Source organism: Oncorhynchus clarkii, chromosome 1 (genome assembly GCF_045791955.1).
Source record: "Oncorhynchus clarkii lewisi isolate Uvic-CL-2024 chromosome 1, UVic_Ocla_1.0, whole genome shotgun sequence".
Taxonomy (NCBI): domain Eukaryota; kingdom Metazoa; phylum Chordata; class Actinopteri; order Salmoniformes; family Salmonidae; genus Oncorhynchus; species Oncorhynchus clarkii.
The window spans coordinates 38,116,921-38,144,214 of NC_092147.1; the positions used below are offsets into that span (position 1 = coordinate 38,116,921).

A 27,294-nucleotide genomic window follows, 5' to 3' on the forward strand; every position below is an offset into this window, starting at 1 on the left:
GGGATGCGATGTTAGCTAGCTTGCTATGGCAATCCAACACTGGAACTTCAAGGTAAGCTTTTGGTTTTAGTAATTTATTGCCACCAGGGCGTGCCGGTGTAACTTCTAAACTGATTTCTGACTGTACTGAATGATAGTTTACTAATGTGTTAGTCCTGGTATGTTGACTATGACGTGACAACCATGTAGGCTGTGTGTAGTGGTTAGCGGTCTTGATATGAAGGTTTGGCTTGGAATGTTTTTTTTGCCTGGTCACAGACAGCTGATGTGTTGTGCACTGAAGCCCACAGGCGAAGGGAAAAAGTGAGAGAAGAGCACGTAGATAGTTGCGAGAAGGAATGATATATACAACGAGCAACGTGATCATGCTGTTTTTATGTGGCTTCTATGAAAGTGAACTGTGTTTCGGTGTGATCAGGGGTGTATTCATTCCTTCAATTCTGATAAAAAATGTTTCTTAAATACAAGCAAACAAAACGAGGATAAACATACGTGAATTTGTCCAATAGAAACTTATGTTTACAACTGTTGTGACTAATGATTACACCCTAGATCAGCTAGATGCAGGCAAGAGTGTGCAAGGCAGTATTGAATGTGTCACTGTGCCTTACCTTGATTGCTTAAAATTATCTCGACCAGTGCACATATGTTGTAAACTTTAAGTCATAAGCTTTGTTTTAGCAATGAAATTATGGGTACAGGGAAAATTTGAGTATCATTTAGTAGCCTAAACCTATCGATGTTACATTGGGTGCTGGGTGAATGAAATATGAATGACAGTCGTCCAATATGCTGTAATATAAACAAGGCCATGCTCCTAAAAAAATTATCATCCTCCCTCATCTTAAACGGCACTGACCACCACTGTGAGCAAAATAGTTGACAGTGGCCTGCGTGGGCCTTTTGGAAGTTCATGCAGCCCCTGTCAATTAATTATTTATTCTAATCATTGCACTCTTACACATTTTCCCCATAGTGACTTTTATTACAGAACATTGATACGCTTCCTGCTCAGTGTGGCTTCTCATGTGCACAGTCAGATCCCTATTGCTAATGAACCATTTACTACAAACATCATATCTGCAATGTGAGTTTTGATGTGATGTTTCATACTTTCTGTGGCCCAAAAACAGTTCCCACATACCACAAATAGGTTATTTCTCCTTCGTATGAGTTTGCACGTTTCATTAATGAACCCATGTAGTGGAAAGATTTTCCATGCACTACTTTCTACACACTTCTATGGCAAAGTGCATTGTCATTTTGCCTGGGTGATTTCAGATTGGGCAACACTGTGGATTTCTTACCCTTAGTGTTTATACGGGAGCTTTGTCTTTACTGTCCATGTTTTCTTTGATTTTACTGGCTTAACCTGAGGTCCTCCAATTCCCATCCTATCCATGTTTTTACTCTTGAGCTGCAGAACAGTATGGATTCCCTGCAGAGATGGGCTGAGAATCACTAGTTGGTTCTGATACTCTGTAGTAATCTCCACCAGTTTCTGTTTGTGCAGTTGAGGTGATGGGTAGAGACTCTTCTTTTCCATCATTTTGGGCATGATAAAGATTGGAGTGCAGAGTTGGATCCTCACAGTCATATTCCATAAAGGCAGGAAAGAACATGGGAGTCTTTGGTATCATCTTCCAGTTCTTGAGGCTGCTCTTCACACTGACTGGTTCCGAGTTCTTCCTTTATCTGTGTAGGCTCTGGGTCTTCCTGTCCCAGGCTGGGGCTCCACTACTGCACACAGTGCTGCTGCTCAGGGGGAACCTCTCCAGAGACTGACTGTTGACAGAGGATGTCTGGAGGCAAGTAGAAAGGAAGGACCTGAGATGTAGAAAACCCATAAGCCTACAATAGGAAATTCAGACAAACGACATAGCTATGTACGTGTAAAAGCTGTGTTATTTTTCTATAAACTTCCATACAATAAAGGTTAAATAGACTAACATTATCACAAACCTGCTCCGGGGGTTCTACTAAGCTATATGGAATTGTTTTAATGTCATACAAAGGATAATTTAGCTTTTTGATTTGGAATTTTATGACCACTTGCAGTAACAAAAAAAATATATTTAAAAAATATATATATTTTTTTTGTTGGCCTTACTGCTATTAGTCCATACAAACGGATTGAAAAAAATATTCACTACATGAAACAGATAATATCAAAAGGAAGTTGGTTCTGAAGTGTCTCTCCTATATCTGAGAGATAAGAAAGATCAGGAATAGTTTTATTTATTTATTTTTTTACATGTATTTAACCCCCTTTTTTTGTGCATTTGACAGACTCCATCTACACGGCATTCAGACCCCTTGACTTCTTCCAAATTGTTACGTTACAGCCTTATTCTAAAATGGATTCATAAAAAAAAATCTCAGCAATCTACACACAATAACGACAACAGGTTTTATACATTTTTGCAAATGTATTAAATAAAAAACATAACTTATTTACATAAGTATTCAGACCCTTTGCTATGAGACTCAAAATTGAGCTCAGGTGCATCCTGTTTCCATTGATCATCCTTAAGATGTTTCTACAACTTGATTGGAGTCCACCTGTGGTAAATTCGATTGATTGGACATGATTTGGAAAGGCACACACCTGCTATGTAAGGTTCCACAGTTGGCAGTGCATGTCAGAGAAAAAACAAAGCCGTGAGGTCGAAGGAATTGTCTGTAGAGCTCTGAGACAGGATTGTGTCGAGGCACAGATCTGGGGAAGGGTACCAAAACATTTCTACAGCATTGAAGGTCACCAAGAACACAGTGGCCTCCCTCATGTGGAAGAAGTTTGGAACCACCAAGACTCTTCCAAGAGCTGGCCGACTGGCCAAACTGAGCAATCGGGGGAGAACGACCTTGGTCAGGGAGGTGACCAAGATCTCGATGGTCACTCTGACAGAGCTCCAGAGTTCCTCCTTGGAGATGGGAGAACCTTCCAGAAGGACAACAATCTGTGTAGCACTCCACCAGTCAGGCCTTAATGGTAGAGTGGCCAGACGGAAGCCACTCTTCAGTAAAACGCACATGACAGCCCGCTTGGAGTTTGCCAAAAGGCAGCTAAAGGACTCTCAGACCATGAGAAACAAGATTCTCAGGTCCGATGAAACCAAGATTGAACTCTTTGGCCTGAATGCCAAGTTTCTGGAGGAAACCTGCCACCATCCCTACGGTGAAGCATCATGCTGTGGAAATGGCAGCATCATGCTATAGAAATGGCAACATCAAGCGATGCTCCCCATCTAACTTGACAGAGCTTGAGAGGATTTGCAGAGAAGAATGGGAGAAATTCCCCAAATACACTTGTGCCAAGATTGTAGCGTCATACCCAAGAAGACTCGAGGCTATAATCGTTGCCAAAGGTGCTTCAACAAAGTACTGAGTAAAGGGTCTGAATACTTATGTAAATGTAATACCAGTTTTATGTTTATAAATTTGCAAACATTTCTAAAAACCTGTTTTTGCTTTGTCATTATGGGGTATTGCGTGTAGATTGATGAGGGGGGGAAACAATTGAATCCATTTTAGAATAAGGTTGTAACATAACAAAATGTGGAAAAAGTCAAGGGGTCTGAATACTTTCAGAATGCACCGTATATGGTTACTCCCCTGTGAGTCCTCATGTGACCCGTCAGATTAGTGCCAGTCCTCAAACATTTGTCACAAAAACAGCAATGGTATGGTTTTTCACCTGTGTGGATCCTTGTGTTGCTTTCAGATGTTCACTCTGAAACAAGCCTCTGCCACAATCAGGGCAGACATATGATTTCTCTCTTGTATGAGGCCTCATGTGCACTCTAAGATGGGAACCAGTGCTGAATGAGTCCTTGTGTGCACTGTCAGCTTTCAATTCCTTACAAAACATTCACGACAAATGTTACACGTAAACTTCGCTGTAAGGTGCATTTGCAGGTGATCTTTCATACTTTCCGAGGACTCAATGCATTTTTCACACACACCACAAGGATGTTCTATATCCATTGTATGAATTTTCACATGATTCACTAAAGAACACATGTAACGAAAAGACATGCCACACCTTACAATGACAAGAAGCATTATGACGTTGACTGGGTGATTTCAGATTGGATGACTGTAGAATTCCTACCCTTATTATTGACACAGGATCTTTGTCTTTTTACTGTCCATGTTATATTTGATTTGCCGGGCTTAAAACCTGACTGAGGGACTTAACTTTCCACCCCATTGACTGCAGAACAGTCTGGATTACTGCAGCAAGAGAATGACAAGTCACTGGTTAGTTCTGATACTATGTAGTCCTCTTCATAAGGTTCTGTATGGATCTATTTAGTTGAGGTGCTGGGGAGAGATACCCTTTCTTCATTAACTTAATGTTGACCACGCTAAAGATACGAGTGCAGAATTAGGTTCTCATCACAGTCAGGAGTGAATATGGAGTATTTGGTGTCATCTTCCAGCTTTGGAAGCTGCTCTTCCCACTGACTGGTCCTGAGCTCCCCACGTTCCTCTGTAATATGTGTAGGCTCTTGGTCCTCCTGTCCCAGACTAGGGCTCCACTCTTGCACACAGTGCTGCTGATCAGGGGGAACCTCCTGATCACCATGGAGAGTGAGCTGCTGGAGGTCTGGATGAAATGACAATGTAAACGTCATGAGTCGCCTAGGGTAGACTGCAATCACAAAACACAATACACAGCATTAACATTGAAAACACAAAAGCTGATATGAGTTGCCCAATAAATACTGTACATTTTGTAGAGTAGTCGAACTAGACAAACTAACGAACCTGCTATGTGTAGCCTGATCTCATGTTTAATAACAGCGACTTCAAGCAGCCTTTGCAGACAGTCGTTTTCCTCCTTTGAAGGGGAAAGTTCTTCCTGGTACTCAGTTTGCGTTTTATTCAACTGCCCAGAATATCTCATCAACAGCAACTGTTAATCGCTCGTTGAGAAAAACCCGTAACAGCTGTATTGAATATTTTTTTAGATAATGCAAGTTGCAGCTAGAAAGCTACCTTCGTGTGCTCTACCCATGCCCGTGCTGAAAACAAATGGTGAACACTGCACGCTATCCTGATCTTGCAGTAGCAAGCTAGGTATTGCCGCCACCACGATCAAAGCAAAGCTACAAACAAGACAACCGGGGTGCGTTCAGTTCATTTCAACGTGTGTAGCACGTGACGGTTTGAGGTGCGTTTGCTCCCGTTTGGTGGGTGTGATCACTTGAAATCGCAAAACTCGTGCAGCACACAGCCCACCATACAATCTCTCTCTGGCCCCCATAATCACATCGGTATCAAACTGGTCGTTCAGTACAGTATCGTTTCCGTTGAATTAAACATTCAATACCGTTCTGTCGTACTGAACGCACCGCTGATCCCATGGCAACGGTGCACGGAACATTAGTTGCTAAGCAACATTGTAGTGAAAGTTATTTTTTTGCTAGCTGCTACTAGTCAAGTGACCTAGCTAGCTATGAAGTTCACCCACACTTTTCTTGCAAGTCAAGACGTGTTTTTCATTCAAAGGTTTGGGGTTTTGTCTAACGTTATTTGCTGTTAGGAATGTTCAATAATATGTGATAATATCTGAGAAGCTGTAACCAGTTACCACTTGTTGTTGTTGGTCTAAAGTTCTGTTCCTAGCTAAGTAATATTAGCTAACTTAGCAAGCAACGCGTGAATACTAACTTCTGTGGGAATTCTCTTTTGCAGTTCCAACCAGGATGTGCCCAGCATTGAAGACAGACACAGAGATACTGGTCAGTACTATAGCTAGTTAGTTAGATGAGAAACATTTTAACATGAGGCGTTGTACAATATTTTATTACAAAGTATCCTATGCCAACAAAACACAAACGTGATTGTTGTTGTGATCAGGTAAGATTGTACTTATAACGTTACTAGTCAGGACCCGGTTTCCCGATAGCGATGGAATTTCGTGTTTTAATTACGCATATTTCCTGCAGAGGCAGAAGATGTAACATGCGTTTCACAAAACACCACACAGAGAGGTTTGCTGTGCGTCGTTGGAGCATGATGTGTCGATCCTGATAGAATAGAAAGAAAGGGAGCGCTGCTCTCGGATCAGCTTTCTCCATTCAAATATTTCCTTAACATTATCATTATTTCACAAAACTGACGAGGGATCAGCTCCTAGAGAGATATAACTACCTACGGCTCTAAATATTGAGGTGGCTTATTCTAATGCTTACCCCCCCAAAAAATGCACTGAATCACGGATTTGCCACATCATTGCACACGTTAGGCTACACATCATATATTGAGACCAATTACAGACCTTAGCCTAAAAGTATAAAATATAACTAAATTGATTGAACATGAAATGTATTTCAATATGATTAAAATAAGCCTATAGCCAACTGTTTATATGTTAATGCATAATCTCGGTTGCTTGTTTTGATTAATTGCAAAGACACTGGCAACTTTGTTTTTCTAGTCAACTTTGGTCGGAAGTTATCAGCGGTCACAGAGAGATGGGTAAATCATGTGATTTCATGTTTAGCTGTTCTACGAATAGTCTGAGGCGGGCGTTAGATTACGAACGTTTTCAAGTGCAACGTTAATAACGATGGATTTGAGAATGTCTCGGAGATTTAACGATGCTCCAACAAAGGTTCTAACGATTCTATAAGATGCTTTTGGGAAACCGTCCCCAGATGTTTTACGGTTAATCACATATTTACAGTATTTTTACAAAATGATTACAATAATTGCAGTAGTCTATCACCTAGCCTGCTAAATGCAAGCTTCATCTGATTTATTCTAAGAGGACATCAGAGAATGCCTATGAGAGACTCATCCTGCACCACCTACAGCACTATGGACTCTTTACAAGTAGGTTGGCACTTGGCAACCTGACACAATTACTGGAAACTCAAGAGGCTTGCCTTGCATCATTTGTTTACATAAATGTTACTTGGTGAGACCTGACCTACATCATTCCACTCTCTGTCAAATTACCATGCAATTTAATCCTGCAAATCAATCAATTCAAGGGCACCAATCTTACCCCAACAAACAAGATGCCATTGTGACCTTTTATACAGTAGTTGAGCATAGTACATGAGATTGTGCTACTGCTACTCTTGCCATATTAGCCAGTTATGTTTACATACACAAATAAAATGTTTATGCATTCTTTGCTATAAACCAATAAAAAAAAAACATTACAGAGTGCTTCCCTCAGAAATGTCAATTCTCTCCCCTCAGGCACAGATAATTATTTCCAAGGCAACCTCTTAAGACAAAGATGGAGGGATTCCCACCACCCTGGCTCAAGCCACCCAGGCACCCACTCCTCTGACAGCAATAATTCCAACATGGAGGATGAGGAGCAGGAGCCTGGCAGGAGGGCATGTAAGATGAGAGCCACAATATGGACATGCAAAAAGGACAAATGGGTCAAAATAGCGAATAAAGCTATTTTACACTTGAACTATAACAATTTACTCTTCATCTGGATAGTAGTAGGGTAAGGGTTTTTGTTAGCGGTGTATAGTTGCTAAATGGTTAAAATTGGATTTGTGGTTAAAGTGTTAAGCAAAGCCCACAAGTTTGTGTCATGGGCAGATAGTGATGACTGATAAACAATTGTTGTATTTCACAATAGAGCGTGATTCCCAGGCTTCTCCAATGCTGGGTCATGTTACTTTTGGATGTGATGCAGCAGTGTAATCCAGTTGATTAAAGCAATCCAGTCCACCTGCTCCATGTAATACCTTGATTACAGGATACAGAGGGCGGTGTCATTTTAGTCATCTTTTAAAGCCCTGTCATCCCAAAAGACCAGATTAGATCTCTATTGAATGCCTCCGCTAGTTACGGTTAAGAATCTTATTATTAGCGTCTACTACCATCAATCGGCTTTGTTTTTCTCAGCAGGATATATCAAATATTATACATATAGTGCATTCGGAAAGTATTCAGACCCCATGACTTTTTCCACATTTTACGTGAGAGCCTTGTTCTTAAATTGATTAAATTATTGTTTTTCCTCATCAATCTACACACAATACCCCATAATGACAAAGTGAAAACAGGTTTTTAGAAATGTTTGCAAATGTATTAAAAAACAGAAATACCTTATTTACAGAAGTTTTCAGACCCGTTGCTATGAGAATCAAAATTGAGCTCAGGTGCATCCTGTTTCCATTGATCATCCTTGACATGTTTCTACAACTTGATTGGAGTCCACCTGTGGTAAATTCAATTGATTGGACATGATTTGGAAAGGCACACACCTGTCTATATAAGGTCCCCAAGTTGACAGTGCATGTCAGAGCAAAAACCAAGCCATGAGGTCGAAGGAATTGTCCGTAGAGCTCCGAGACAGGATTGTGTCGAGGCACAGATCTGGGGAAGGGTACCAAAATAAATCTGCAGCATTTAAGGGTCCCCAAGAACACAGTGGCCTCCATCATTCTTAAATGGAAGACGTTTGGAACCACCAATACTCTTTCTAGAGCTGGCCGTCTGGCCAAACTGAGCTATCAGGGGAGAACAGCCTTGGTCAGGGAGGTGACCAAGAACCCGATGGTCACTCTAGCAGAGCTCCAGAGTTCCTCTGTGGAGATGGGAGAACCTTCCAGAAGGACAAACATCTCTGCAGCACTCCACCAATCAGGCCTTTATGGCACATGGCAGCCCACTTGGAGTTGCCAAAGAGCACCTAAAAGATTTTCTGGTCTGATGACACCAATATTGAACTCTTTGGCCTGAATGCCAAGCGTCACTTCTGGAGGAATCCTGACACCATCCCTATGGTGAAGCATGGTGGTGGCAGCATCATGCGGTGGGAATGTTTTCAGCGGCAGGGACTGGGAGACTAGTCAGAATCGAGGAAAAGATGAACAGCACAAATTACAGAGAGACCCTTGATGAAAACCTGCTCCAGAGCGCTAGACCTCAGACTGGGGATAAGGTTCACATTCCAACAGGGCAACGAGCCTAAGCACACAGCCAAGACAACACAGGTGTGGCTTCGGGACAAGTCTCTGAATGTCCTTGAGTGGCCCAGCCAGACCCCGGAATTGAACCCGATCAAACATCTCTAGAGAGACATGAAAATAGCTGTGCAGCAACGCTCCCCATCTAACCTGACAATGCTTGAGAGGATCTGCAGTGAAGAATGGGAGAAACTCCCCAAATACAGGTGTGCCAAGCTTGTAACTTCATACCCAAGAAGACTCGAGGCTGTAATCGCTGCAAAAGGTGCGTCAACAAAGTACTGAGTAAAGGGTAGATGTAAATGTGATATTATGTAAATGTAATATTTCAATTTATTTTTAATACATTTGCAAAAATGTCATTATGGCATATTGTGTGTAGATTGAAGCAGATAATTGATTTTATTTGATCCATTTTAGAATAAGGCTAACATAACAAAATTTGGAATAAGTCAAGGGGTCTAAATACTTTATACAGTGTAGACATTGTTAATGTTGTAAATGACTGTTGTAGCTGGAAACGGCAGATTTTTAATCACTCCTGTGTTTCAATGGCATGTTTTTTAAATAATTTTTTTAATTTTTTATTTCACCTTTATTTAACCAGGTAGGCTAGTTGACAACAAGTTCTCATTTGCAACTGCGACCTGGACAAGATAAAGCACAGCAATTCGACACATACAACAACACAGAGTTACACATGGAATAAACAAAACATAGTCAATAATACAGTAGAACAAAAAAACAAAAAGTCTATATACAGTGAGTGCAAATGCGGTAAGATAAGGAAATAAATAGGCCATGGTGGCGAAGTGATTATGGAATGGTAGATGTGCATAAGATGAATGTGCAAGTAGAGATACTGGGGTGCAAAGGAGCAAGATAAATAAATACAGTATGGGGATGAGGTAGGTAGATAGATAGGCTGTTTACAGATGGGCTATGTACAGGTGCAGTGATCTGTGAGCTGCTCTGACAGATGGCGCTTAAAGCTAGTGAGGGAGACATGAGTCTCCAGCTTCAGAGACGTTTGCAGTTCGTTCCAGTCAGTGGCAGCAGAGAACTGGAAGGAAAGACGACCAAAAGAGGAATTGGCTTTGGGGGTGACCAATGAGATATACCTGCTGGAGCGCGTGCTATGAGTGGGTGCTGCTATGGTGACCAGTGAGCTGAGATAAGGTGGGGCTTTACCTAGCAGAGACTTGTAGATAACTGGTAGCCAGTGGGTTTGGCGACGAGTATGAAGCAGGGGCCAACCAACGAGAGCCTACAGATCGCAATGGTGGGTAGTGTATGGGGCTTTGGTGACAAAACAGATGGCACTGTAATAGACTGCATCCAGTTTGTTGAGTAGAGTGTTGGAGGCTATTTTATAGATGACATCACCGAAGTCGAGGATCGGTAGGATGGTCAGTTTTACGAGGGTATGTTTGGCAGCATGAGTGAAGGATGCTTTGTTGCGATATAGGAAGCCGATTCTAGATTTAATTTTGGATTGGAGATGCTTAATGTGAGTTTGGAAGGAGAGTTTACAGTCTAACCAGGCACCCAGGTATTTGTAGTTGTCCACGTATTCTAAGTCAGAGCTGTCCAGAGTAGTGATGCTGGACAGGCGAGCAGGGGCGGGCAGTGATCGGTTGAATAGTATGCATTTAGTTTTACTTGCATTTAAGAGCAGTTGGAGGCCACGGAAGGAGAGTTGTAGGGCATTGAAGCTCGTCCGGAGGTTAGTTAACACAGTGTCCAAAGAGGGGCCAGAAGTATACAGAATGGTGTTGTCTCTGTGGAGGTGTATCAGAGAATCACCAGCAGCAAGAGCAACGTCATTGATGTATACAGAGAAGAGAGTCGGCCTGAGGATTGAACCCTGTGGCACCCCCATAGAGACTGCCAGAGGTTTGGACAACAGGCCCTCCGATTTGACACACTGAACTCTGTCTGAGAAGTAGTTGGTAAACCAGGCGAGGATATCATTTGAGAAACCAAGGCTGTCGAATCTGCCAATAAGAATGTGGTGCTTGACAGAGTTGAAAGCCTTGGCCAGGTCGATGAATACGGCTGCACAGTAATGTCTCTTATCGATGGCGGTTATGATGTCGTTTAGAACCTTGAGCGTGGCTGAGGTGCACCCATGTCCAGCTCTGAAACAAGATTGCATAGCGGAGAAGGTACAGTGGGATTTGAAATGATCGGTAATCTGTTTGTTAACTTGGCTTTCGAAGACCTTAGAAAGACAGGGTAGGATAGATATAGGTCTGTAGAAGTTTGGGTCAAGAGTGTCCCCCCCTTTGAAGAGGGGGATTACCGCGGCAGCTTTCCAATCTTTGGGAATCTCAGACGATACGAAAGAGAGGTTGAACAGGCTAGTAATAGGGGTTGCAACAATTTTGGCAGATAATTTTAGAAAGAGAGGGTCCAGATTATCTAGCCCATCTGATTTGTAGGGGTCCACATTTTGCAGCTCTTTCAGAACATCAGCTACAGTGCCTTGCGAAAGTATTCGGCCCCCTTGAACTTTGCGACCTTTTGTCACATTTCAGGCTTCAAACATAAAGATATAAAACTGTATTTTTTTGTGAAGAATCAACAACAAGTGGGACACAATCATGAAGTGGATCGACATTTATTGGATATTTCAAACTTTTTTAACAAATCAAAAACTGAAAAATTGGGCGTGCAAAATTATTCAGCCCCTTTACTTTCAGTGCAGCAAACTCTCTCCAGAAGTTCAGTGTAACGAGTTTCGTCTTCATACGAAGGAGAGTCGGACCAAAATGCAGCGTGTGGTTTACGATCCATGTTTATTAATAATACGAAACACGAATCTCCAATACAATACTACAAAACAAAACGTAACGAAACCATAACAGCCTATATAGTGTGAACACAGGGACACATAGGACAGGAACAATCACCCACAAACACACAGTGAAACCCAGGCTACCTAAATATGGTTCCCAATCAGAGACAATGACGAACACCTGCCTCTGACTGAGAACCATATCAGGCTGAACATAGAAATAGACAAACAAGACATGAAACATAGAATACCCACTCAGATCACACCCTGACCAATCAAAACATAGAAAATACAAAGTAAACTATGGTCAGGGCGTGACAGTACCCCCCCCCCCCAAGGTGCGGACTCCGGCCGCAAAACCTGAACCTATAGGGGAGGGTCTGGGTGGGCATCTGTCCGCGGTGGCGGCTCTGGCGCTGGACGTGGACCCCACTCCATGACAGTTTTAATCCCCCTCCTAAACGTCCCTAAATAGGTTACCCACCACAATGATAACATGGGACAGAGGGACAGCTCGGGACAGAGATAACTCGGGACAGATAGGTAGCTCAGCACTGAGAGGAAGCTCAGCACTGAGAAGAAGCTCAGCACTGAGAGGAAGCCCAGGCAGGTAGTAGAAACTACCAGAACCTGGCTGGCTGGCGGTTTCAGCAGATCCTGGTCGACTAGCAGATCTGGGAGAATCTGGTCGACTGGCGGATCTGGGAGAATCTGGTCGACTGGCGGATCTGGGAGAATCTGGTCGACTGGCGGATCTGGGAGAATCTGGTCGACTGGCGGATCTGGGAGAATCTGGTCGACTGGCGGATCTGGGAGAATCTGGTCGACTGGCGGATCTGGGAGAATCTGGTCGACTGGCGGATCTGGGAGAATCTGGTCGACTGGCGGATCTGGGAGAATCTGGTCGACTGGCAGATCTGGGAGAATCTGGACGACTGGCAGATCTGAGAGAGTCTGGACGACTGGCAGATCTGGAAGAGTCTGGACGACTGGCAGATCTGGAAGAGTCTGGTCGACTGGCAGATCTGGAAGAGTCTGGACGACTGGCAGATCTGGAAGAGTCTGGACGACTGGCAGATCTGGAAGAGTCTGGTCGACTGGCAGCTCTGGAAGAGTCTGGTCGACTGGCAGCTCTGGCTGCTCCATGCTGACTGGCTGCTCCATGATGACTGGTAGCTCTGGCTGCTCCATGCTGACTGGCTGCTCCATGCTGACTGGCAGCTCTGGCTGCTCCATGCTGACTGGCTGCTCCATGCTGACTGGCAGCTCTGGCTGCTCCATGCTGACTGGCTGCTCTGGCTGCTCCATGCTGACTGGCTGCTCCATGCTGACTGGCTGCTCCATGCTGACTGGCGGCCCTGGCTGCTCCATGCTGACTGGCGGCCCTGGCTGCTCCATGCTGACTGGCGGCCCTGGCTGCTCCATGCTGACTGGCGGCCCTGGCTGCTCCATGCTGACTGGCGGCCCTGGCTGCTCCATGCTAACTGGCAGCTCTGGCGGCTCCTTGCAGACTGGCAGCTCTGGCGGCTCCTTGCAGACTGGCAGCTTTGGCGGCATCCTGCAGACAGGCAGCTCTGGCGGCTCCTTGCAGACTGGCAGCTCTATGCAGACTGGCAGCTCCATGCAGACTGGCAGCTCCTTGCAGACTGGCAGCTCCTTGCAGACTGGCAGCTCCTTGCTAACTGGCAGCTCTAAGCTAACTGGCAGCTCTATGCTAACTGGCAGCTCTATGCTAACTGGCAGTTCTGAACAGGCGGGAGACTCCGGCAGCGCTGTAGAGGCGGAAAGCTCTGACAGCGCTAAACAGGCGGGAGACTCCGACAGCGCTGGAGAGGAGGAGGGCTCCGACAGCGCTGGAGAGGCGAGGCGCACTGTAGGCCTGATGCGTGGTACTGGCACTGGTGGTACTGGGCCAAGGACACGCACAGGAAGCCTGGTGCGGGGAGCTGCTACCGGAGGGCTGGGGTGTGGAGGTGGTACTGGAAAAACCGGACCGTGCAGGCGCACTGGAGCTCTTGAGCACCGAGCCTGCCCAACCTTACCTGGTTGAATGCTCACGGTCGCCCTGCCAGTGCGGCGAGGTGGAATAGCCCGCACTGGGCTATGCAGGCGAACCGGAGACACCGAGCGCAAGGCTGGTGCCATGTAAGCCGGCCCAAGGAGACGCACTGGGGACCAGCTGCGTAGAGCCGGCTTCATGGCATTAGGCTCGACGCTCAATCTAGCCCGGCAGACACGCGGAGCTGGAATATACCGCACCGGGCTATGCACCCGCACTGGAGACACCGTGCGCACCACTGCATAACACGGTGCCTGTCCGGTCTCTCTAGCCCCCCGGTAAGCACAGGGAGTCTGCTCAGGTCTCCTACCTGGCATAGCCATACTCCCTGTTAGCCCCCCCCCAAGAAATTTTTGGGGCTGCCTCTCAGGCTTCCATCCGCGTCGCCGTGCTGCCTTCTCATACCAGCGCCTCTCTGCTTTCACCGCCTCCATTCTACGGTAGCCTTCCTCGCACTGCTCCAGCGAATCCCAGGCGGGCTCCGGCACTCTCCCTGGGTCGGCCGCCCACCTGTCGATCTCCTCCCAAGTAGTATACTCCATACTGTACTCCTCCTTGGGCTGTTCCTGTTGTTTCTTCTCCCGCTGCACCTTAGTGCGGCTACACTCCCCTGGTTTAGCCCAGGGTCCTCTCCCGTCGAGGATTTCCTCCCATGTCCAGAAATCCTTATTGCGCTTCTCCTCGCGCTGCTCCTGCCTGTTGACACGCTGCTTGGTCCGTTGGTGGTGGGTGATTCTGTAACGGTTCTCTTCTTGTGAAGTAAAGGCGGACCAAAGCGCAGCGTGGTGGTTGTTCATTGTATTCATTGACGACACTATACATGAACAAACTAACGAAAAACAAAACAAGAAACGTGAGAACTCAAAACAGCCCTGTCTGGTGCAAACACAAAAACAGGAACAATCACCCACAAACAAACAGTGAAACCCAGGCTACCTAAGTATGATTCTCAATCAGAGACAACTAATGACACCTGCCTCTGATTGAGAACCATACTAGGCCGAAAACATAGAAATGCCCCAAAACATAGAAAAACAAACATAGACTGCCCACCCAACTCACGCCCTGACCATACTAAATAAATACAAAACAACAGAAATAGAGGTCAGAACGTGACATTCAGTGAGGATCTCTGAATGATCCAATGTTGACCTAAATGACTAATGATGATAAATACAATCCACCTGTGTGTAATCAAGTCTCCGTATAAATGCACCTGCACTGTGATAGTCTCAGAGGTCCGTTAAAAGCGCAGAGAGCATCATGAAGAACAAGGAACACACCAGGCAGGTCCGAGATACTGTTGTGAAGAAGTTTAAAGTCGGATATGGATACAAACATATTTCCCAAGCTTTAAACATCCCAAGGAGCACTGTGCAAGCGATAATATTGAAATGGAAGGAGTATCAGACCACTGCAAATCTACCAAGACCTGGCCGTCCCTCTAAACTTTCAGCTCATACAAGGAGAAGACTGATCAGAGATGCAGCCAAGAGGCCCATGATCACTCTGGATGAACTGCAGAGATCTACAGCTGAGGTGGGAGACTCTGAGGTGGTGGAAGATGGTTAAAATTGATGGGAAGATGGTTTGGAGCCAAAAACCTGATGGAGTCTGCAAAAGACCTGAGACTGGGACGGAGATTTGACTTCCAACAAGACAATGATCCAAAACATAAAGCAAAATCTACAATGGAATGGTTCAAAAATAAACATATCCAGGTGTTAGAATGGCCAAGTCAAAGTCCAGACCTGAATCCAATTGAGAATCTGTGGAAAGAACTGAAAACTGCTGTTCACAAATGCTCTCCATCCAACCTCACTGAGCTCGAGCTGTTTTGCAAGGAGGAATGGGAAAAAAATTCAGTCTCTCGATGTGCAAAACTGATAGAGACATACCCCAAGCGACTTACAGCTGTAATCGCAGCAAAAGGTGGCGCTACAAAGTATTAACTTAAGGGGGCTGAATAATTTTGCACGCCCAATTTTTCAGTTTTTGATTTGTTAAAAAAGTTTGAAATATCCAATAAATGTCGTTCCACTTCATGATTGTGTCCCACTTGTTGTTGATTCTTCACAAAAAAATACAGTTTTATATCTTTATGTTTGAAGCCTGAAATGTGGCAAAAGGTCGCAAAGTTCAAGGGGGCCGAATACTTTCGCAAGGCACTGTATCTGGATTTGGGTGAAGGAGAAATGGTGGGGCTTTGGCGGATTGCTGTGGAGGGTGCCGGGCAGTTGACCGGGGTAGGGGTAGCCAGGTGGAAAGCATGGCCAGCCGTAGAGAAATGCTTTTTGAAATTCTCAATTATAGTGGATTTATCGGTGGTGACAGAGTTTCCTAGCCTCAGAGCAGTGGGCAGCTGGTAGGAGATGCTCTTATTTTCCATGGACTTTACAGTGTCCCAGAACATTTTTGAGTTAGTACTTCAGGATGCAAATTTCTGTTTGAAAAAGCTAGCCTTAGCTTTCCTAACTGCCTGTGTATATTTGTTCCTAACTTCCCTGAAAAGATGCATATCACGGGGGCTATTCGATGCTAATGCAGAACGCTGCAGGATGTTTTTGTGCTGGTCAAGGGCAGACAGGTCTGGGATGAACCAAGGACTATATCTATTCCTAGTTCAATTTTTTTTTGAATGGGGCATGCTTATTTAAGATACTGAGGAAGGCACTTTTAAAGAATAGCCAGGCATCATCTACTGACGGGATGAGGTCAATGTCATTCCAGGATATCCCAGACAGGTCAATTAGAAAGGCCTGCTCGCAGAAGTGTTTTAGGGAGCGTTTGACAGTGATGAAGGCTATTCCATGCGAGAAATTGCCAAAGAACTGAAGATCTGGTACAATGCTGTGTACTACTCCCTTCACAGAACAGTGCAAACTGGCTCTAACCAGAATAGAAAGATAAGTGGGAGGCCCCGGTGCACAACTGAGCAAGAGGATAAGTACATGAGAGTGTCTAGTTTGAGAAACAGCCGCCTCACAAATCCTCAACTGGCACTTTCATTAAATAGTACCCGCAAAATACCAGTCTCAACGTCAACAGTGAAGTGGCGACTCCGGGATGCTGGCCTTCTAGGCAGAGTTGCAAAGAAAACGCCGTATCTCAGACTGGCCAATAAAAAGAAAGATGGGCAAAAACCACAGACGTTGGACAGAGGAACTCTGCCTAGAAGGCCAGCATCCCGGAGTCGCTTCTTAACTGTTGACGTTGAGACTGGTGTTTTGCGGGTACTATTTAATGAAGCTTATAGTCCCTCTAAGCGCAAACCAGATGGGATGGCGTATTGTTGCAGAATGCTGTTGTAGCCATGTTGGTTAAGTGTGCCTTGAATTCAAAAAAAGTCACTGACAGTGTCACCAGCAAAGCACCATCACACCACCTCATCCATGCTTCATGGTGGGAACCACACATGCAGAGATCATCCATTCACATACTCTGCGTCTCACAAAGACACGGTGGGTGGAACCAAAAATCTCACATTTGGACTCATCAGACAGATTTCCACAGGTCTAATGTCCATTGCTCGTGTTTCTTGGCCCAAACAAGTTTCTTCTTATTGGTGTCCTTTAGTAGTGGTTTCCTGGCAGCAATTCAACCATGAAGGCCTGATTCACGCAGTCTCCTCTGAACAGTTGATGTTGAGATGTGTATGGACTGTGTGAAGCATTTATTTGGTCTGCAATTTCTGAGGCTGGTAACTGTAATGAATTTATCCTCTGCAGAAGAGGTAACTCTTGGTCTTCCTTTCCTGTGGTGGTCCTCATGAGAGGCAGTTTCATTATATCGCTTGATGGTTTTTGCAACTGCACTTGAAGAAACACTCAAAGTTCTTAATGTTGGACTTAATGTTGGATTTCTGAATTGACTGACCTTCATGTCTTAAAGTAATGATGGACTGTCATTTCTCTTTGCTTATTCGAGACATAATATGGACTTGGCCTTTTACCAAATAGGGATATCTTCTGTATACCCTCCTACCTTGTCACAACACAACTGATTGGCTCAAACACATTAAAAAGGCAAGAAATTCCACAAATGTACTTTTAACAAGGCACACCTGTTAATTGAAAGGCATTCCCGATGACTACCTCATGAAGCTGGTTGAGAGAATGCCAAGAGTGTGCAAAGCTGTCATCAAGGCAAAGGGTGGCTACTGTGTGTTATTTCATATTTTTGATGTCTTCACTATTATTCTACAATGTAGAAAATAGTACAACTAAAGAAAAGCCTTGAATGAGTAGGTGTATCCAAATTTGTGACTGGTACTGTATATATACATATGGTGGTAGTACGTGCCAGGTGCACTGGTTTGAGTGTGTCAAGAACTGCAACGCTGCTGTTTTGACTTACACTACTGTTGCTTTTATGTTTTTCCTGTACATAGGTATATTTTTGTCTTTAAATTCTATCACCTTTTTTTGTGATGCAGTGATGTTTTCTATCTATCCCCCAGTCACCTTGCACCTGGGACAGGCCCTCAGGACCAGGCAGCTGGTGATAGATTTTGACGGGGAGCGTCCCATCCCCCGGCTTAGGGAGCCCCTGGACCTGTTTGCCATCCCCTCCACCCCTTTCCAGGGGGTCCGCTGGCCCATTGAGTATGAGGTCTTCAAGGAAGCCATACACCACATAGGTACATACCACTGAACTGTATATGCTGTAACAAACACTAAGTGTTGTTTTGACCTGTGCAGTGTTTTGAACAGTCCAGAGCTATCCATTACAGAGTTCTGTTTCTCAGTGGGCTCCACATTTTTGAACTATTATACAGTATCGTGTTAATCCAAATTGAAATGTTATTGTTATTGAAATACTGTATATTGCTGTGTTCTAGAGTGGGACCCTCCAGACCCAGAGCCGTTCTACCTGCCCACGGGCCATGAGAGGGCCCCCATGCCTGTCGGGGAGGAAAAGGGGAACGTGGTTTACTGCATTGACCCAGGTAACCCTAACTCTATGTCAGTAACCCTAACTCTATGTCAGTAAGGTATATAGTGGTGCCCTTAGTAGGCCTTCATTTTCTGACAGTGTTACCTCTCTCACCTGTCCTTCTAGCTCCTGTTCTTATTCTTTCCCCTGTTTAGGCACAAAGACCTCCTACTTCACCTACTCTCGTGTGGGAGGAAGCCGGGGGCCCATCAAGAGCTCCACCTCTTGTGCCATGCATCAGGACAAGTCCACCCTGGCCTTTGAGTCACGCTTTGAGAGCGGCAACCTGCAGAAGGCAGTTCAAGTGTGAGTCTACTGAGCCTGTATAACTGTTTAACCTATTTACAATTTACAAATTGTTGCTAAGTTGCAGGGAGGGTAACTGTGTGTAGGGAAGAATCTTTCCTTCTCACTCTCTTTCTATCCCCCTCTCCCCCTTACACAGCGGTGTCCATGACTATGAGCTCACCCTCCGCACCGACATGTACACCACCAAGCACACACAGTGGTTCTACTTCCGGGTCAGAAACATGAAGGCGGGGGTCACCTATCGCTTCACCATAGTCAACCTGATGAAGGCTAGCAGCCTGTACTGCCTGGGTATGAGGCCTCTGCTCTACTCTGAAAGAGCCGCCTGGGAGAAGGGAGAGGGCTGGCGCCGAACTGGCTCCAACATCAGATACTACCGCAACCAGCACCACCAGGCTGAGCAGGACAACAACACTACCACCAACACAAAGTCCCTACACTCCCTTACATGGACCGGCCAGTTCCCCTACGACTTTGACACCTGCTATTTGGCCCACTGCTACCCCTACACCTACTCCCACCTGCAGCGCTACCTCAGCCGCCTCACCTCCAACTCCGCCACCGGCGCCTACTGCAAGCTGCGGGTGCTGTGTCGCAGCCTGGCCGGCAATGCTGTGCACGTGCTGACAGTGACATCACCAGGAGGGGGGTGGATGGATAGGAGTGCCAAGCGGGCGGTGGTGGTTACAGCCAGGGTGCACCCCGGGGAGACCAACAGCTCCTGGATGATGCAGGGCTTCCTGGACTTCCTGCTAGGAGAGTCAGACGACGCCAGGCTGCTGAGGGAGACTTTTGTGTTTAAGGTCGCTGACGCACTTTGGGCCTTTTTATATTTGTAAATATCCATGTGTTTCATTTATGTATTTGACTGCCATGTGGGATAAATTACGTTTTCCCGTCAGAATTAGAAACACCCAATAAAGACACTCATGTTGATTGTTGTGTTTCTCCCTTGTGGACTTGCAGGTGGTGCCCATGCTGAACCCAGACGGGGTGGTTGTGGGGAACTATCGCTGCTCTCTGGCCGGCAGGGACCTGAACAGGAACTACAATACCCTGCTGAGGGACTCCTTCCCCTGTGTCTGGCACACCAGGAACATGGTCAAGAGGTGAGATGCGGGAAGCAGGAGGATACTCAAACAGATGTGACACAGTCATGCCTTTCTAACCTATGGAGAGGTTTGTAAGTTCACTCTGCCTTTTCTGACCTCTGACCCTGTTGCCATGGTTTTCCCTCTGTCCTTGTTGTTGCCTTGGCACCCAAGACTGATGGCTGAGAGGGACGTGGTGTTGTATTGTGATTTCCACGGTCACAGTCGTAAGAACAACGTCTTCATGTATGGCTGTACCAACAGCGATGACGCCACACAACGGCTCCATGAGAGAGTCTTCCCGCTCATGATGAGCAAGAACGCCAATGACAAGGTTCCAATCCCATTGAAATAAAGAAAATCATATTTTTTTTTACTGGATACCTGGCCAAGAAGGCATCTCCAGTATAAAACCACAGTACATTTATGTTATAAATCACAGCTAGGGAGTCAAACACAATGTTTGTGCCCTCTTCCTGAAGTTCTCGTTCAGGAGCTGTAAGTTCAGAGTTCATCAGAGTAAAGAGGGAACAGGACGCGTCGTCATGTGGAGGCTGGGCATCAGGAACAGCTACACCATGGAGTCCACCTTCGGAGGCTCCACTCTGGGTAAGCATGCACAGGGTGTAGTGTGTGTATATGTGTATGCATGCTATAGAGCTTCATTTCCATTCTGTATTATAGGGAACAGGAAGGGGACCCATTTCTCCACCAGGGACCTGAAGTCTCTGGGGTACTACTTATGTGACACACTGCTGGACTACTGTGATCCCGACCCAACCAAGGTGAGTGGAGTCAACCTCTCACTACCACAGTGACCAAGGTTACATCTCAGCTTGTCATGTTGATGAACCATAATGTGTGTGTGTGTGTGTGTGTGTGTGTGTGTGTGTGTGTGTGTGTGTGTGTGTGTGTGTGTGTTAGACCAGTCACTGCCTAGCTGAGTTGCGGGCGATGTTAAGGCAGGAGCTCAGAGAGAGGCTGGGCCAGGAGGTCGACTCTGATGGATCTCTCAGCGTCTCCATTTCTGACATTGAGTCCAGGTAAGGAAGGTTTTAGAGCATCACACACACACACACACACACACATACACCTAAATGTCCTTTTTGTGTCTCCTCCACAGTACCAGCGGCTCAAACAGCACAGAGTCTGATGGCCTGCCTGTCCATCTACTGAACCGAATTGATGAGGTGCCGTTTGAACCTTAACCTTCGTATGACCTCAGTTATGTTTGTGTACAATAGCTTTAACTGAGTCTAATGACAACTTATTTTCTAGCAGAGCCAAGTGAAGAAGAAACACCTGAGGAGTGGTAAGGAGAGGAACAGACTGAGACAGGAGAGAGTGAGAAATGTCGACCCAAAGGTCCTCCACAGGAACATCAAGAACATAGTGAGAAGAACACACACACACACAACACATTAGTACAGCTCATCCACCAGATACAATGAAACATACAGTGGTCCCTAATACATAAAAGGCTGGGAGAGACATACAGACAATATAGCGTGATTGGGCGAGTTCGTTTTGCATTGCCTTTTGCCCCGGAAGGGTGGAGATTTCACTTTAGGAACAAAACAAACTCGCCAAATGACATTCTTCCTCCTGTCTGTTCTCTGCAGGACCCTGTGCTACCCACTGAGGACATGGTGAAGGTGAGGATCCAGGAAAAGACGGTGGCCGTGGTCAGAGAGAAGAAGAAGAGAGAGGTATGGATTAGAGAGAGAGAAGCTCACACTCTTCCTCATTTGCTTAGACAGATTGTGGCTTTTGCATTTCCCCAGTATCTCATTTCTGAAGACATGCGCTTCTACTTCTGATGTAACGGTATAGGTGCCGTTTGTGGTGAAAGTGAGCCGTCAGACAGGACGCTCCTGGATCCCCCATCCCACCACTCGCATCGGGGTCATAGGCCATGTGACCCTCTGGCAGGAGGAGGAGTCAGAGAAGGTAATGGCTGCCATTCACCCTTCAAGCCCTACTGCATGTTGATAGTTTTGCATTGTCATTAAAGTACTGTTACAGTTCAAATTTTCTCATGGTATTTCACAACAACCTGGGCCTAGACCCCCCCCACCTCCCTTCCAACCTCTTCTCAGTAGGTCAATGCACTCTGAGCATCCCCACCCCATCAAACTTGACAAAAGGCATGAACGAGCAGTGATTGTTTTGTCCTAGTCTGATGCTCAGCATTAACTGTGTTCCAGAATGAATACCTGGATGCTGTAAGGGCCGCATACCTGCGTACTCAGCCACCTGTCACAGGTACATGGATAGACTTTTATCATTAGGAATGGATTTAGTTTTCTGGCCACGTGACTAAAGAAAAACTATTTTTTTTCTTTCCCAGTTTACATGCAGAATGTTCAGGTTGACATTTATTGTCATGAATCTTGCCCTGTGTAATGAACACGATGGGAGACAGAGAGCTGGTTTCAAGCGCAGCAGGTGTTTATTTGTAAAGGACCACAGGAGGAGGAAGGTAGCTGGGTCCAGGGGCAGGCAGAAGTTCATACACAAGGGGTCCAAAAAGGCAACAGTACAGGCAGGGAAAAGGCTAGTAACGTAGTCCGGGAGATCAGACAATAGGTTGATAACAGGAAATCCGCTAAAGTACAGGCAGGGAATAGGCAAATGGCGTCGTTAGGGAGGCAGGCCAAAACTATCATACACAGGAGGATTAATTACAGGAAACCCAGCGCTTCGAATAGAAGTGTGCCACAAAACAAACGATACCTCACAATGATGGGGTGCAAAGAACTGAACTACATAGTGTGTGACAATGACATACAGTGCCTTGCGAAAGTATTCGGCCCCCTTGAACTTTGCGACCTTTTGCCACATTTCAGGCTTCAAACATAAAGATATAAAACTGTATTTTTTTGTGAAGAATCAACAACAAGTGGGACACAATCATGAAGTGGAACGACATTTATTGGATATTTCAAACTTTTTTAACAAATCAAAAACTGAAAAATTGGGCGTGCAAAATTATTCAGCCCCCTTAAGTTAATACTTTGTAGCGCCACCTTTTGCTGCGATTACAACTGTAAGTCGCTTGGGGTATGTCTCTATCAGTTTTGCACATCGAGAGACTGAAATTTTTTCCCATTCCTCTTGCAAAACAGCTTGAGCTCAGTGAGGTTGGATGGAGAGCATTTGTGAACAGCAGTTTTCAGTTCTTTCCACAGATTCTCGATTGGATTCAGGTCTGGACTTTGACTTGGCCATTCTAACACCTGGATATGTTTATTTTTTAACCATTCCATTGTAGATTTTGCTTTATGTTTTGGATCATTGTCTTGTTGGAAGACAAATCTCCGTCCCAGTCTCAGGTCTTTTGCAGACTCCATCAGGTTCTCTTCCAGAATGGTCCTGTATTTGGCTCCATCCATCTTCCCATCAATTTTAACCATCTTCCCTGTCCCTGCTGAAGAAAAGCAGGCCCAAACCATGATGCTGCCACCACCATGTTTGACAGTGGGGATGGTGTGTGTTCAGCTGTGTTGCTTTTACGCCAAACATAACGTTTTGCATTGTTGCCAAAAAGTTCAATTTTGGTTTCATCTGACCAGAGCACCTTCTTCCACATGTTTGGTGTGTCTCCCCATGTGGCTTGTGGCAAACTTTAAACAACACTTTTTATGGATATCTTTAAGAAATGGCTTTCTTCTTGCCACTCTTCCATAAAGGCCAGATTTGTGCAATATACGACTGATTGTTGTCCTATGGACAGAGTCTCCCACCTCAGCTGTAGATCTCTGCAGTTCATCCAGAGTGATCATGGGCCTCTTGGCTGCATCTCTGATCAGTCTTCTCCTTGTATGAGCTGAAAGTTTAGAGGGACGGACAGGTCTTGGTAGATTTGCAGTGGTCTGATACTCCTTCCATTTCAATATTATCGCTTGCACAGTGCTCCTTGGGATGTTTAAAGCTTGGGAAATCTTTTTGTATCCAAATCCGGCTTTAAACTTCTTCACAACAGTATCTCGGACCTGCCTGGTGTGTTCCTTGTTTTTCATGATGCTCTCTGCGCTTTTAACGGACCTCTGAGACTATCACAGTGCAGGTGCATTTATACGGAGACTTGATTACACACAGGTGGATTGTATTTATCATCATTAGTCATTTAGGTCAACATTGGATCATTCAGAGATCCTCACTGAACTTCTGGAGAGAGTTTGCTGCACTGAAAGTAAAGGGGCTGAATAATTTTGCACGCCCAATTTTTCAGTTTTTGATTTGTTAAAAAAGTTTGAAATATCCAATAAATGTCGTTCCACTTCATGATTGTGTCCCACTTGTTGTTGATTCTTCACAAAAAAATAAAGTTTTATATCTTTATGTTTGAAGCCTGAAATGTGGCAAAAGGTCGCAAAGTTCAAGGGGGCCGAATACTTTCGCAAGGCACTGTACAGGTGTGTGAACAGGTGATCAGAATTCAGGTGATTGGGATCTGGAGAGTGAGCTGCGTTCAGGGGATCTATGTGTTTGAGAGTGTGAGCTGGAAAGTGAGCTGCGTTCAGGGTATCTACGTGTTTGAGAGTGTGTTGGAATCAGACGATACACCCTCTGCAGAGTGGCCACTTGCTGGCACAGTCACAAAGTAATACAATATTATCTTGACCCTAACCACAATACTAACCCTAATGCCTAACCCTACCCTTAAATTAATTAATTAATTTGTACTTTGCAACTGGCCCATATAGCAGAAATCGCTCAGTTCAGCCTCCAGGGTAATATTTATTACAATAAACATCCCTTCCTCAGAGGAGCCGGAGGAGGAGCGGCTGCAGTATTGGAGTCCCCAGCTGCAGTTTGGCTCCTCCCAGGCCCCGCGACCGGGACCTCAGCGGCGCACCTTATCTTTTACAGCTGTACAGCAACGCGGCTTCTCTGTGCCTGTGCCCACCTCGAAGATCAGGGTTCACACCACCCCCATTCAGCAGCAACCCATGCCCTTCAGCCCCGATCACAGAAGCCACGCTGGGATGAGAGGTGGGTTGGAGCGCAGAAATAGAGTGGGTAGAATGAATGGTACAATATTTACATGAAGAACACACACCCAATATGAAGTTAGGTGTTCGCTAACTGGAAAGTAGTATGATAGTAGAATTAAAGTAGTATGACAAAGAACTGCAATCAGGAGTGTCGTCAGTGGCATTCTTTTCCACCCCACAGTTTAACAGATGCTAATCAAACATTCCAAATATTGCTATTGTAAAGATGTTCGATCAGTATGAATGCTGTTATTACTCTTGTCTTTCAGAGAGGATGCCTGCTTTACACACCAGGTAACTACAGCAAAACATAGCGGTAAAATATGCTCTTTTTTGAAAGTTGACTTAATTTATGACTAAACATACAGGCCTGGGACCGTACATCGTCTGCATAAATATGTCAATGTTAAATTGGACAGTCTGTCACACACGTGTGTTTTGTGTTGGAAATGTGTCAGTTCTCCCCCAGTAGTTCCGGGCATGCAGTGCAGGGTGGTCCCTGAGTTCATCCCGCCACAAGGCCTGGAGCCCTGCCGCTCTTCCAATGTCTACCCAGCCAAGTCCCACCACCAGTGGCCACGCCCAGAGAAACAAGGCCACGCAGCCCGGGTCTCCAAACGCTACTACATGCCAGAGGCTCCAACCTCTAACACAGATGCCCTAGAGCCCCTATGGAGGAGCCCAGAAAGGGACTGCACAGCAGGTTTATCAGACGCTATGCCTGTGGGTGAGCAGGACCAGAGTGGACCTCAAGCAGCCTTTGAGAAGCCACTGAGTAAACCTGGGACAGACGGTAACTCCTTCCTGCCAGACCTGAGGCACATAGACTTCAGAGGGAAAAGGTTGCTGTCCTCTCCACGCCAGGCATTTTGACTTTCTAGTGCGTCTAGTTATAGTGCTGTACATAATATACTGTATATTGGTATACACAGTATAATACAGTGCATATACAACAGATGTTTATTTATGTTTCTTTCACTCTACATGTGAGAATAACTCTCTCCCTCTGAGGTCCTGCCCCAGCTATAACCCCTCTTCCTTCCATCTTTCCTCTGTAGCCATGGCTGTCTATGGGGAGACCAGGCAGGGGCTGGAGTACAGAGGCAGGGCCCCTCAAAGAGAGAGCCGCTGAGGGGGGGAGAAGGCAGGCGTGTATGTGGAGGAGATGCAGCAGCAAGGCGTGTGAAAAGCAACCACAGGTACTGAGAGGGTATGCCACCCCTTGGCTTATACCAGTTTTATATTTAAGCAATAAGGCCCGACGAGGAGTTATATATGGCCAATATACCACGGCTAAGGGCTGTTCTTAAGCACGACGCAACGCGAAGTGCCTGGATACAGCCCTTAGCCATGATATATTAGCCATATATCACAAACCCTCAAGGTACCTTATTGCTATTATAAACTGGTTACCAACATAATTAGAGCAGTAAAAATAAATATTTTGTCATACAAGTGGTATATGGTCTGATATCACGGCTGTCAGCTCGATTCATCCAGTTTATAAGGTTCTTTATCTTACCAGCTAGTACGTCTAAAAACTACAGTGAAACGCTGAACTTGATTGCTCTCAGTGGAATGCTTAACTTGCATTCAGAGCTAATTTGAATGGTACCCATTCTTCTCAGGTTGGCCCAGCAGACATTGCAAGAGGAGGATAAACAGGAAATGGGCATTTTACCCCAGATGTCCTCGACCACCCACACCAAGATAGATCATCTGCCCCGACAGCTAGACAGTCTACGTAGGCTCCAGAAACTCAGCCTGGCCAATACCTCCAGGTTCCACTCCAGTGGGAGAGGGGGGGAAGCAGGGACAGGGTTGGATCTGGAGAAGAGGATGGTCGCCAGACCGTCAGGGTCTGCCCCTCCTCGCAGTACAGCACCTTTGAGCTGAGAACCAGGCAGGGACACACATTGGCAAATGTACCAGACAGACTGCTGATACGAACCCCTGAAGATGGGCGGAGACTATAGGAAGTTTCTGTTCTATTTTGACCACAAGAAGATGTACAGCACATTGCCTTTCAGGTGGATATCGAAATTACATGTATTTTTGCCTTGATTGTGTGACTTTCTTATTTGATGAGTCTACGTGTCACTTTAAATCTAACTGAACTGTTTTGCATACTTTTTATAATATT

General features: G+C 45.5%; 1 protein-coding gene and 1 pseudogene across 1 annotated transcript; one reads left to right on the plus strand and one right to left on the minus strand.

Annotated features, from left to right (window-relative positions):
• Positions 1–3,587: 3,587 nt before the first annotated feature.
• LOC139387268 (zinc finger protein 177-like) lies at positions 3,588–5,372 on the minus strand (annotated as a pseudogene).
• A 367-nt stretch (positions 5,373–5,739) lies between these two features.
• Positions 5,740–27,276, plus strand: LOC139388006 (cytosolic carboxypeptidase 2-like). Its single transcript, XM_071134848.1, has 21 exons — positions 5,740–5,750; positions 6,780–6,846; positions 7,222–7,368; positions 18,276–18,455; positions 18,657–18,764; positions 18,907–19,057; positions 19,197–19,863; positions 20,027–20,169; positions 20,326–20,485; positions 20,634–20,760; positions 20,836–20,936; positions 21,076–21,194; positions 21,275–21,341; positions 21,430–21,543; positions 21,774–21,860; positions 21,985–22,101; positions 22,359–22,416; positions 24,922–25,149; positions 25,624–25,993; positions 26,210–26,350; positions 26,780–27,276. The coding sequence occupies exons 3-21, from the start codon at positions 7,332–7,334 to the stop codon at positions 27,045–27,047; spliced, it is 3,243 nt and encodes a 1,080-aa protein (XP_070990949.1). The 5' UTR covers positions 5,740–5,750; positions 6,780–6,846; positions 7,222–7,331; the 3' UTR covers positions 27,048–27,276.
• The last annotated feature ends 18 nt before the right edge of the window (positions 27,277–27,294 follow it).

What these genes read in the sequence shown, in the direction of transcription:
- LOC139388006 (XM_071134848.1), top strand. Translation starts at nt 7,332, where the DNA reads ATGGAGGATGAGGAGCAGGAGCCTGGCAGGAGGGCAT. An exon ending in GGTTTACTGCATTGACCCAG is followed by an intron (nt 18,765 to 18,906) that starts GTAACCCTAACT and finishes TCCCCTGTTTAG; the next exon opens with GCACAAAGACCTCCTACTTC. An exon ending in ACAGGAACATCAAGAACATA is followed by an intron (nt 21,544 to 21,773) that starts GTGAGAAGAACA and finishes TGTTCTCTGCAG; the next exon opens with GACCCTGTGCTACCCACTGA.